This window comes from Aquarana catesbeiana, linkage group LG13, assembly GCF_042186555.1.
Source record: "Aquarana catesbeiana isolate 2022-GZ linkage group LG13, ASM4218655v1, whole genome shotgun sequence".
Lineage (NCBI taxonomy): Eukaryota > Metazoa > Chordata > Amphibia > Anura > Ranidae > Aquarana > Aquarana catesbeiana.
Window position 1 is genome coordinate 222,696,995 of NC_133336.1, and position 12,999 is coordinate 222,709,993.

Sequence of the window (12,999 nt, forward strand, 5' to 3'; positions counted from 1 at the left end):
GGCTGGAGGCGGAGCTGGATGAAGAGAAGAGTACGGTGGAGTTGATGACGGATCGGATGAACCGCAGCCGAGACCAGGTAACCCCCAAATCTTACATAGACCCCCCAATGAGAATAAAGACCCTTGCTGTGTGAATATCTCAGAATAGAGCAGGGACATATTTTCTGTCCAGGGATAATTCTGTAAACAATGCGGTATGCATCCAACCAATCAGAGTTTGTTGTAGTGTTCCCTTAGAGCTGCAGCCCCCCAACTGTGGCCCAGGGGCCCTTTGCTTAACTGGCCCTTGGAACACTATTCCTCCCACTGACACCAATGATGGGGCCCTATTCCTCCGACTGACACCAATGATGGGGCCCTATTCCTCTCACTGACACCAATGATGGGACACTATTCCTCCCACTGATACCAGTGATGGGACACTATTCCTCCCACTGACACCAATGATGGGGCCCTATTCCTCCCATTGACACCAATGATGGGGCCCTATTCCTCCCATTGACACCAGTGATGGGGCCCTATTCCTCCCATTGACACCAATGATGGGGCACTATTCCTCCCACTGACACCAATGATGGGACACTATTCCTCCCACTGATGCCAATGATGGGACACTATTCCTCCCACTGATACCAATGATGGGACACTATTCCTCCCACTGACACCAATGATGGAGCACTATTCCTCCCACTGACACCAATGATGGGGCACTATTCCTCCCACTGATACCAATGATGGGACACTATTCCGCTCACTGACACCAATGATGGGGCCCTATTCCTCCCACTGACACCAATGATGGGACACTATTCCTCCCACTGATACCAGTGATGGGGCCCTATTCCTCCCACTGACACCAATGATGGAGCACTATGCCCCCCACTGATATTAAATATAGGAGATTATTCTTTTCACTGGAACCATTTTATACCCCCACGAGCCACAGTCCAGCCCCCCCCACAAAGGTCTAAAGGTCAGTAAACCGGCCCTTCATTTAGAAAGTTTGGAGACCCCCCCCCACTGTAGGGGAAAGCCGCGTCGCAGTTTTTTTTACTTTTAATGTTTCCTCTCCTTTTCTACAGATGGATCAGCTGAGGGCGGAGCTAATGCAGGAGCGAACCAGTCGGCAGGACTTGGAGTGTGACAAAGTGTCCCTGGAAAGACAGGTGGGGGCCCCTGCCGAGCGTTTATTCGGTGTCAGTAATCTGAAAAGAAAGTGTTCGCGCCTATCTACACTTGGCCTGATTTCATTGGTGCATTGGCTTGCGCCACACGCGTTGCCCATTCGTTTTTTTTTTTTCTATGCCTGAAGGCTAAAAATTGCACCTGGGTCATTTCTTTCTAACATGCTGTAAGTTGCCGTGTTGGATGCAAGTGTTTTGCATGCTCGTTGGGTGCTATTAAAAATGGCAATGCACCCCGTGGCACATAACGCCATGCGTCGCAGTAATGTGGCCTAATGCACAAATGTAGTAGTAGGAAACCTGCTGTTGGTGGTACCCCCCATAGAGGTCACGTGGTCTTTTGCCGATTTATCTTTGGGAGGTTGACCCAAGGAGACTGATGCTAATTGGCTGCTTCAAGTTCTTGCAGAAGCGGCGTGGTCAGTGTTCTTGGCAGAAATACCACATTACAGGAAGGTTTAGGTTTTTTTTTTTTAGACCCTTTTATCAACTTTGTTATATTATGAATGTTGAGTAATATAATTTTTTGGTGGTTTTTCTTAGTTCTGGGGTTTTCCGTTCCAGTCGTGTTTTCTCTCTATGAAGCAGTACCGTGCTCGGCCTGCAGGTGGTGCAGAATTCTCAATGGTTTCTCTGATTGCCATGACGGCGCTATCACCATAGAGACATCTCGGTGCAACCAGTATTTTAGTTTAATCTTTTTTTTTTTTTTTTTTTTTTTTTTTTTTTTTACTAGCGTTTTTAACATTTGAGGTGTGTGGGGTTTTTTTGTAATGTAATGTGTAAGTGTAATGAAATAACCACTTTAGCAGCAGAAATAATCTAAAACGTTCCTTTTTAGCAAAAAAAAAAAAATTCATTATTCATTCTGCTGATAAAGACGTGTACAGTGAGGGGGAAAAAGTATTTGATCGGCTGCTGATTTTGTACATTTGCCCACTGACAAATAAACAATCAGTCTATAATTTTATTGGTCGGTTTATTATAACAGTGAGAGACAGAATAACAACAAAAATATCCAGAAAAACGCATTTCAAAAAAGTTATAAATTTGCATTTTAATGAGTGAAATAAGTATTTGAACCCCTTCCCAAAACATGACTTAGTACTTGGTGGAGAAACCCTTGTTGGTGATCACAGAGATCAGACGTTTCTTGTAGTTGGCCACCAGGTTTGCACACATCTCAGGAGGGATTTTGTCCTCTTTGCAGATCCTCTCCAAGTCATTAAGGTTTCCAGGCTGACGTTTGGTAACTCGAACCTTCAGCTCCCTCCACATATTTTCTATGGGATTCTGGAAGTCTGGAGACCAGCTAGGCCACTCCAGGACCAGTATGCTTTGGGTCATTGTCATGCTGGAATACCCATCCACGACCCATTTTCAATGCTCTGGCTGGGGGAAGGAGGTTCTCACCCAAGATTTGATGGTACATGGTCCCGTCAATCATCCCTTTTGATGCAGTGAAGTTGTCCTCTCCCCTTAGCAGAAAAACACCCCCAAAGCATAATGTTTCCACCTTCATGTATGATAGTGGGGGATGGTGTTCTTGGGGTCATAGGCAGCATTCCTCCTCCTCCAAACAGGGCAAGTTGAGTCGATGCCAAAGAGCTCGATTTTGGTCTCATCTGACCACAACACTTTCACCCAGTTCTCCTCTGAATCATTCAGATGTTCATTAGCAAACTTCAGATGGACCTGTACATGTGCTTTCTTGGGACAGGGAGACCGTGCGGGCGATGCAGGATTTCAGTCCTTCACGGTGTAGTGTGTTACCAATTGTTTTGTTGGGGACTATGGTCCCAGCTGAGCTTATTGACAAGATTCTCCCGTGTAGTTCTGGGCTGATTCCTCACCGTTCTCATGATCATTGAAACTCCACAAGGTGAGATCTTCCATGGAGCCCCAGACCGAGGGAGACTGACAGTTATTTTGTGTTTCTTCCATTTGCGAATAATCGCTCCAACAGTTGTCTCCTCACCAAGCTGCTTGGCGATGGTCTTGTAGCCCATTCCAGCCTTGTGTAGGTCTACAATCTTGTCCCCGACATCCTTGGACAGCTCTTTGGTCTTGGCCATGGTGGAGAGATTGGAATCTGATTGATTGCTTCTGTGGACAGGTGTCTTTTCTTTGTCAGTGGGCAGACGTACAAAATCAGCAGCCAATCGAATATTTTTTCTCATGCTGTATATATAAAGTGCTTATAAGTCCATCTAAAAAAGTTAATGGTCCCCAAAGTATCTGTGCCGCTACAAAATATTCTTCAAATATGTGCTCCGTCCATCCACTAGTGCTCCACTGCAAAACCCCTTCTGTGCCCCCACCAAGGTATGCACTTACCCGCCAGTATGGACCCCCTTAGTGTACACCAAGGAAGGTCAATCTGGCTTCTATGTGTTGAATAGTCCAATGGACTACAATGGATCCGTATCCCTAACATGGCTTAGGAAGAGGAAAAGACCATAGAGCGTATTGGAGTGCATAATACTGTTTTTTGGGTTTTTTTTATTCTTAAAAGTCAAAATACATAAAATAATGTCCACTCACAAAGCAGGTGCCCTTGTCCTGGCACCTGGAACGATCTGCCGATATCTCAAGCCAGCCTGCGCTCCACTATGCGGAAATAACGTGTTACATGGCAAAGTCCTGCCCCTACACGTTTCGTCACCAGGACGTTATCGGGAGGTGGTGTTAAGTCTACACGTTCCTGCCAGGACTTTACCGAAGAGTTGTATCCATTCCCCTATCACCAGATATATTTCTCTACTCTTCTAACCAAGCAATGTATTCATTATTTATAATTTATATGTACATTTCTTTTTTATTTCCTTGAAGAACAAAGACTTGAAGAGCCGCCTGGCCAGCATGGAGGGGCAGCATAAGCCCAGCGCCAACTTGTCCCAGCTGGAGGCTAAGTTGCAGGAGGTTCAGGAGAGACTGCAGACCGAGGAGAGGTACGAGAGGCCGGCGATCATAACCCTTAATGTGTAAACGCAAAGAGAGCAAGGCAACAGGTTCCCTTTCATGGTGGTCCCTTCACCAGCTTTTTATTCTATCCCTTCACCATTCCAATTGGCCATGAGGAAAGCCCTAGTCAAGTGCTGGAACTTCCATAGGGCTGAGAACTCTTTCCCCACACTTTTGATGTCTAAACACCCAATTGCCCAGCAGCAGCGCTGTCACGTGATGCAGAGGGGAGTAAGTCCTATGCTCCCCTTACCCAGCAGTACTAGGTATTGTTTTTTTTTTGCCTTTGATGGCTGCTAGAAGAAGCCCGAGATTGTAGTGGAGGAAAGTATAAGCTCCGGGTGGGACCACCATTACCGTGACCTTTGTTGGTGGCACAGACAAAGCACAGGTTCACTTTAACAAATGGCGGGTCACCCTTACACCAGTTGGGCTTTTAGGCTGAAGTTCATGTTTATGAAGTAATCCACACCCAGAGGGAGGCTCCTGCCAATCTACTGATGTCAGCCCAGTGTTGTGAAACTCCATGATGAGATGAATCGATGGGATGAGAACAATGCTTATTGTTGGTTGGAGCGGTCAGGGTGGCTCCAGTGTAAACATACAGTATTGGTATTTATAATACACCCCAGAATATTGATGAATATAGGTCACTGGGGATATGGGATGTTTGCTTTTATGATTTTCATGCCTTGTCCTCCAGGGAGAAGAGCACTTTACTGTCCTCCAACCGCAAGTTGGAGAGGAAGCTGAAGGAATTGAACATCCAAGTGGAAGACGAGAGACTCCAAGTCAATGACCAGAAGGATCAGGTGAGGGCAGGATAATATTGTGGTCAGGGGTGCAACAACCCCCTCTAGACTGCATGGAGTCAAGCAGCTGCTGACTTGCAGACTGCATACTAATTCTACCGCATAGAAGCTGAAGTTATTCTGCTTCACTATGAGTCCTGTCATTGCTGCGGGTCTTGTGTGTAAACCAAGGTGTTGGCTTCTGCCTGGTGCTTCTCACACAGGAATTTTGTTAGTGTTGACATCTAAACTACAGTTTCAGTAATGTTTATGTTGAGAAGATATACCATGAACCCTTGGTTCCTGATCCACTAGAGCAGTGATCTCCAAACTGCGGCCCGGGGGCCAGATGTGGCAATTTGCTTGCCTTTATCTAGCCCTTGAGGCATTATTCCCCCTACTGTAAGCAGCAGTGGGGCATAATTCCTCCCACTGACACAGACAGTGGGGCACTATGCCTCCCACTGCCACCAATGGTGGTGCGCTATTCCCCCCCACTGCCACCAATGATGGGGCTTTATTCCCCCCCCCCCAGTGACACCAATGATGGGGCTTTATCCCCCCCAGTGACATCAATGATGGGGCACTATCCCCCCCCCAGTGACACCAATGATGGTGCACTATTCCCCCCCAGTGACACCAATGATGGGGCTTTATTCCCCCCCCATGACACCAATGATGGGCTTTATTCCCCCCCCCCAGTGACACCAATGATGGTGCACTATCCCCCCCTACTGCCACCAATGATGGTGCACTATTCCTCCCACTGACACCAATGATGGGGCATTGTTTACTCCCACTGACACCAGGGCATTTTCTACTCCTGCTGGCCACAGTCCAGCCCCCTTAAATTTTGAAGGAAAATAAACTGACCCTTTTAGAATGTTTTGAGACCCTTGCACGAGTGTCACCTTGTGTTCATGCACCTCTTGTGTTTTGTCCTCCCGGCTACAGCTCAACTTGCGGGTGAAGGCTCTGAAGAGGCAGCTGGATGAGGCAGAGGAGGAGATCGAGCGCCTGGAAGGAATGCGAAAGAAGGCCGTGCGAGATTTGGAGGAACAACACGAGATGAATGAACAGCTACAGGCTCGACTCAAATCACTGGAGAAAGAGGCGAAGTAAGAGCGAGTCACCAACCAATACCGCAACCAGCAAGCGAAGTTCTGATATCACAAATATTGAGACATTGGACTGCAATTCTAACATGTCTCCTTCCACATTTCTCTCTACATCTCCCCTCCTTTCCTTCCATGTTACCCTCTATGCCCCGTCTTCTACATTTCTCCACATCTCCCTTTTCTTCTCCTTCCATGTTACCCTTTATGCCCCCTCTTCCCCCTTCTGTGTTACTCTCTATGCCCCTTCTCTTTTTTCATTCCACGTTTCTTGCTATATCTCCCCCTCATTTCTTGCCACAGTACTTTCTGCTCTCCCCCCCACCCCCCCCCCCCCCTCCATGTTTCTCTTTTCTTACCCTCTTCTCTCCCTCCCTTTAGAAGGTCACACTTAGAGGTTCCCCACTGAGGGAGAACAATTAAGATTTGGAGCTCAGTATGCTAAATTCCATTTCACCGTTTAAAACTTCCTGACCGCTTCTACATCAGGGTCAGCAACCCACGGGCGACACCCGGCCGCCCGCGGCTGCTAAATGTCCAGCCTGTCAGTGCACATGATAAATTCACATGCACCCAGCCCGCGGACATTTTAAGTAAGAGTAGGGAGCAGGAAGCTGGATGAGAACACGGGAGGGACACTCAGCAGCGCTGATAAGACAGCGGGAGCTTCTGGAGTTAACTTTCCAGGTGATTGGGTTGCTAGGTGGTACTAGCAACCAATCACCAGCTTGTTAATATGAAAAATGAACTCCGGAAGCTCCCGTTGTCTTATCAGCTCTGCTGTGTGTCTCTCCCATGTTCTCATTCAGCTCCCTGCTCCACTCTGCTCTCTGCATGGGGCAAGGTAGGATAGGGCAGAGCTGGGACGAGAAGTTGTGTGATTTAGGGGGGCTATGTAATATGTAGGAGGGCTGTGTAATGTAAAGGGGTCCAGAAGTACGGGGGCAGTGTAATGTAAAGGGGTCCAGAGGCACGGGGGCAGTGTAATGTAAAGGGGTCCGTGTAATGTAAAGGGGTCCAGAGGCACGGGGGCTGTGTAATGTAAAGGGGTCCGTGTAATGTAAAGGGGTCCAGAGGCACGGGGGCTGTGTAATGTAAAGGGGTCCAGAGGCACGGGGGCTGTGTAATGTAAAGGGGTCCAGAGGCACGGGGCTGTGTAATGTAAAGGGGTCCAGAGGTATGGGGGCTGTGTAATGTAAAGGGGTCCAGAGGCAGTGAACTGTAAAGGGGTCCAGAGGCACGGGGCTGTGTAATGTAAAGGGGTCCAGAGGCACGGGGGCTGTGTAATGTAAAGAGGTCCAGAGGCACGGGGGCTGTGTAATGTAAAGGGGTCCAGAGGCACGGGGGCTGTGTAATGTAAAGGGGTCCAGAGGCACAGGGGCTGTGTAATGTAAAGGGGTCCAGAGGTACGGGGGCAGTGTACTGTAAAGGGGTCCAGAGGTACGGGGGCAGTGTACTGTAAAGGGGTCCAGAGGCACGGGGCTGTGTAATGTAAAGGGGTCCAGAGGCACAGGGGCTGTGTAATGTAAAGGGGTCCAGAGGCACGGGGGCTGTGTAATGTAAAGGGGTCCAGAGGCACGGGGCTGTGTAATGTAAAGGGGTCCAGAGGTATGGGGGCTGTGTAATGTAAAGGGGTCCAGAGGCAGTGAACTGTAAAGGGGTCCAGAGGCACGGGGCTGTGTAATGTAAAGGGGTCCAGAGGCACGGGGGCTGTGTAATGTAAAGAGGTCCAGAGGCACGGGGGCTGTGTAATGTAAAGGGGTCCAGAGGCACAGGGGCTGTGTAATGTAAAGGGGTCCAGAGGCACAGGGGCTGTGTAATGTAAAGGGGTCCAGAGGTACGGGGGCAGTGTACTGTAAAGGGGTCCAGAGGTACGGGGGCAGTGTACTGTAAAGGGGTCCAGAGGCACGGGGCTGTGTAATGTAAAGGGGTCCAGAGGCACAGGGGCTGTGTAATGTAAAGGGGTCCAAAGGTGCGGCAGCTGTGTAATGTAAAGGGGCCCAGATTATTATCCAAATTTATTAGCAGGTGCATGTGGCCCTCCATACATTCACATACATTGAATCCAGCCCTTAAGTGGAAAAAGGTAGCTGACCCCTGCTCTACATCATAGAGTTGAAGATATTCCAGAACTTCTTGATATTTCTGTGCCCTCCATGTCATCTGAGGATTACTCTGACTCGTGAAATGTATTCCATAAAAATATTACTTCCACATATCTTCTAATCTGCAATCCACGCTCTTCTTCACAGGCGAAAGCCAGTCCGTCCCACCGTTGATGATGACTTGAGTTCTGATGGTGAATTTGATGGCAAGTACGACCCGAGTTCTATCACCTCACTGCTGGCGGAGAGTAATCTGCAGACCAGCTCCTGCTGAACGACCAGCCACCAACCAGGCTTTATCATGTGACATGACTGTTATGGGCGCAGCGGGGCCCGGCTTACTGCTATGCTTCGACCGGATTAGACCCAACCAAACTGTGCATCCTTCATCTTCCATCTTCCCAGCTGTCCACTGAGGAGCTTCCATCCTGAATGTACATATTTTGCACTGTTCGGTGTCAGCGACATAAAGACCATTGTATGGCACTGCCTAGCACCTTCCTCCTGAGAATTCGTAATCGCTGGCATCTGCTGTACGGTTGGGAGCACAAGAGGTGAATGTAGCCCGCTGTGCCTTTCCATGCGGTTTTTTTTTTCTCCCATTTGAAGGTCCGGCCGTCCTGCTGATGTAACCGGCCTTCTGCCTGACCCTTGCTGCGCTCCGCTCTGTGTGGCCTTGTGATATAAAGACCGTACATGGTGCTAGACCCACCTCTCCAGCTAGACCCACCCAGTGCCTCAACAACGCTTGTATTACCTCTGCCTGCCAGTAGAGACCGCCTCAAACTTCATTGACTGCCTGCGTCCCTGTCCTTGCAAACCCTCCTCATCATGGGCGGAGATGCCCAGGGTGTGGCCCACTGACTTTTTCCCATGTTGCATGTTTGTAGCTTTGTTTATTACCGGGCTATATGGCTGTAAGCTCTGTTATCGGGGGGGGGGGGGCAAACGGAAACGGCATGCAAAGAGGACTCGTCTGTAAAAGTTGTATTAAGGAAAAGCTTTGTATTTTTTATCACGTTTGTAAGACTTTTTTGTGGTAAAGCCATAACTAAGAACTGCCAGCAGATTTCCTCTTCTAATATGAAAACAACCCACAAATAAGGGTGGAAATGGAGGTAGGTTTGCACAAGGTATCTCTTCATCATCCATTAATGGACACAGGACTTGTGGTACAGTTGGGTTAGGCTGCCACCTACAGGAACACTAAAATACTGGCAAAAAGTCATAGGCCAGCTCCTAGTATAACCCCTCCCTTACCCAGCATGCCTTAGTTTTTTTTTGCTAGTCCCCTTGGAAGATGGACGCCTTTCCACTAGCTCTGCTGAGAAAAAAAAAAGATAGAAATGCCCATGGGACTTTTTCCAGGCTTTTCGTAAAACCACATATAAAAATTCAAAACGTATTTAGTACCCAATGCTGATTTACATAATAGCCATATCTCCAAATGGCTTGTACATGCATATTGTCAATCATAAAGCTCGTATGTGACAGAGAAATACATTGCATTACATCAACGCGTTTCGTAAACCAATTTACTTCTTCAGGAGTCGATGCAACTGACAGGGTGTCTATGAATTAAATACAACACAGATATACCAAATATAAAAAAAAAACAAGCCATTTGAGGATATGGTTAGTATGTAAATCGGCATTGGGTGCGAAATAAGGTTTTAGTTTTTATAGGTGTATAGATTGCTTACAGTGTTATAGTACCTTCAAGAAGTCCCATGGGTATTTTTATTTCTTCTTTTGAAGTTAGATGGAGGTCCCTTGTTGAAACTTTGTTGCGTTTTTGGTGATTGTTAAGCTCAGGTTCAGTGTTCCTTCCATGTAGAGGCTCTCACTTTGTTGGTGACCCGTCATCCTGGTCTGGAGAGTCATGTTGGCTCCTTTGGTTGGGCTTCCCCTCTCTAGTTGGAGGTGCAGCTCATTCTTCAGTTCAGGCATTGGTCCTTCAAGTGGCTTGTGGGCTGCAGGCAGTCCTCCCTGTGAGACCTGTAGTGTTGTGTGTGTGTGTGTGTGTGTGTGTGGTTTTTTTTTTTTTTTTTTGCTGTTTGGTAACCACACCATGTTACCGGTCCCATTTTCCTTGATAGAATCGTTTTGTTCCACTTGTGTTTTTGGTCCTTGCTGGGTGTTCCTTCCATGTAGTCTCTCACTTTGGTGGTAACCTGTCATCCCTATCTGGACCATCAGGTTGACCATCTGTTGGCTTCTCTGGTTGGCTCTCCCTTTCTATTTGGAGGTTCACCTCATCCTTCCTTCAGATTCAGGCGTTGGTCCTTCAAGAGGCTGGTGGGCTGCAGGCAGTCCTTAGTCCTCCTTGTGAGGCCTGTAGTGTTTTTTTGCTGTTCAGTCACCACACCATGTTGTCTGTCCCATTTTCCTTGTTCGAATTTTCTTGCTCCACCTGTGTTTTTGGTCATTGCTGGTTGTTCCGCTTAGGTTCGGTGTTCCTTCCATGTAGATTCTCTCACTTTGGTGGTGACCCATCATCCTGGTCTGGATCATCAGGTTGAGCCTATGTTGGGCTTCCCTTTTCTAGTTGGGGGTTCACCTCATTCTTCTTTCAGATTGATCCTGTGTTGGCTTCTTTTGGTTGGGCTCTCCCTTTCTAGTTGGAGGTTCACCTCCTAATTCAGATTCAGGCGTTTGGTCCTTCAGGTGCCTCTTGGGCTGCAGGCAGTCCTTAGTCCTCCTTTTGAGGCCTGTAGTGTTTTTTTTTTTTTTTTTTTTTTTTTTTTTTTGCTGTGTTGCCCACCCCTCAGTTGGACCCTCAAAGGATGTGACTTAAAAGGGGATTGTTCTTACCCAATTCCTTGGAGTTCCTTGAAGGTCACAGGTACCACCCATCTGTGTTTACAAGAAAACCGAGGCATGCTGGGTAAAAGAGGGTTTATGTTAAGGAGGGTTTATGGCCAATCCTTCCTGTAGGCGGCAGTATAACCTGGCAAGCCACGCCTACATTCCATCCTTGTAAGGACGGTTGTTAAAACATGATGGCTGAAGAGTGCATAGAACTGCTAAAATTGCACATTTTAAAGGGAACCCGTTGTTAAAATTAACTTAATCCACTAACACAACCCCAAAACGAAGACAATGACTGGTACTTTTATTAGGTTAAAAAGCCCCTAAGGACGAATTCATACTTGATGTGACGCATCTGAAAATGTACCTAGGAGCCCTAAAACCCGCATGTACGCTTCTGTGGTCATCAGCAATGCGATGACTCGGAGCCCTGGCACCATATCCTGGCCCCCAATGTCCCACAATGCACTACTAGATTAGCAGCCAATGCTGAGCCACCTGCGATGTTGGAGGACAGGAAATGTGCATCGGGAATCATGGGCCCCCGAGGTGTACAGAGGTAAAGAACCTTTCAAAGGTGCAACATTCAACCTGCAGTTCAGTGCATGTTAATCATGTAACAGGTTCTCTTTAAGCCACTTCCTCTCTACAACTTTTACAGAGCAACTTTCTTATGTATATCTGATCAATCATATAAATCTATTGTGGGGGGAGGGGAAATATATATATGCCTATATGAAACACATTCTATATAAATATATTCTATAAACTTGCAGATGTCAGGACCTCAGTGACATCGCACTGGGGTGGGAGGAGTCCTGCCGCCTCGCACCTCCCTCAGGAATTACGCTGAAGTCCCGATCGGAATTTGTATGCCAGTCGGGCGTTTGAAGAAGCTAATTTTTGTTTCATCTGCAGAATGAGAATTCTTTGTATATCGGGAGATGTGATTTTTGTATCTGATCTGCGAGTGCTTTTCTTTGTGCGCTGCGTACAGATGCGTTAATAAAAATCGACTTGAATTTGTACATCATTGGCTGGCTTTCTTTTTTATTATGGTGCCAAAATCTTCCCACCATATAGTCTTACTCCTTAGATTCACTACTATATACATTAAACTATTTTTATCTCATCACAGGGATGGTGGGAACCCCTCATAATGGGCACAGCAGGTGTACAGACCCGGGAACTCAGCACAGGGATGTGGGAACCCCTCATAATGGGCCCAGCGGGTGTACAGACCCGGGAACTCAGCACAGGGATGTGGGAACCCCCTCATAATGGGCCCAGCGGGTGTACAGACCCGGGAACTCAGCACAGGGATGGTGGGAACCCCTCATAATGGGCACAGCGGGTGTACAGACCCGGGAACTCAGCACAGGGATGGTGGGTACCCCTCATAAGGGCACAGCAAGTGTACAGACCCAGGAACTTAACACAGGGATGTTGGGAACCCTCATAATGGGCACAGTAGGTGTACAGACTCAGAAACTCTGCACAGGGATTGTGGGAACCCCTCATAATGGGCACAGCAGGCCTCAAAACTGAGCACTGAGGTCTCGCCAATGGAATTCCCAGGGATACAGAAGAAAGGCAGGCTTTCACCAAGCACTAAAATATGACTTTTGGGTGGAGAAGCCCTTTAAAGGACTGTGATCCTGTTCTGCTGATGATTTTGACGTCCGGTTCACGGCAGCCGGATCAACAGCCATAAATCACCTGTGAGAAGAGAGGCACTTTTGTCACTGGTGTCACGGCACCCGCCTCACAATCAGCTGGGCGTGAAGCTTGCACCCCCCTCTCCAGATTTCTGCAGAAGTTTCTTGAAGCTGCAGGCTGTTTCACAGAATTATAGAGGCACTTCAAGACAGAGAAATGAAGATTAACATTTTGCTTCTGGCACTTTGCATTAAAATTTACTGATTGTTATTAATGTTCTCACTCCGAACTACCCAGTTATGGTTGCTTTGAGGAGGACCTGTCTGAAATATCAGCCAGTGAAGGGTCCTGTTAACAAGACATTATACAA

At 47.6% G+C, this 12,999-nt stretch overlaps 1 protein-coding gene across 1 annotated transcript in view; it reads left to right on the forward strand.

The window, feature by feature from the left end:
* CGN (cingulin) overlaps nt 1-11,998 on the forward strand; it is a gene marked incomplete in the record, with an annotated part of 94,923 nt that extends 82,925 nt beyond the window's left edge. The window contains 7 exon segments of the mRNA XM_073609180.1: nt 1-77; nt 1,083-1,166; nt 4,017-4,135; nt 4,852-4,960; nt 5,894-6,057; nt 8,307-8,365; nt 11,747-11,998. The exon segment at nt 1-77 is cut by the window's left edge and continues 13 nt beyond it. Coding sequence (XP_073465281.1) covers nt 1-77; nt 1,083-1,166; nt 4,017-4,135; nt 4,852-4,960; nt 5,894-6,057; nt 8,307-8,365; nt 11,747-11,823 — 689 coding nt within the window.
* Between the last annotated feature and the right edge of the window lie 1,001 nt (nt 11,999-12,999).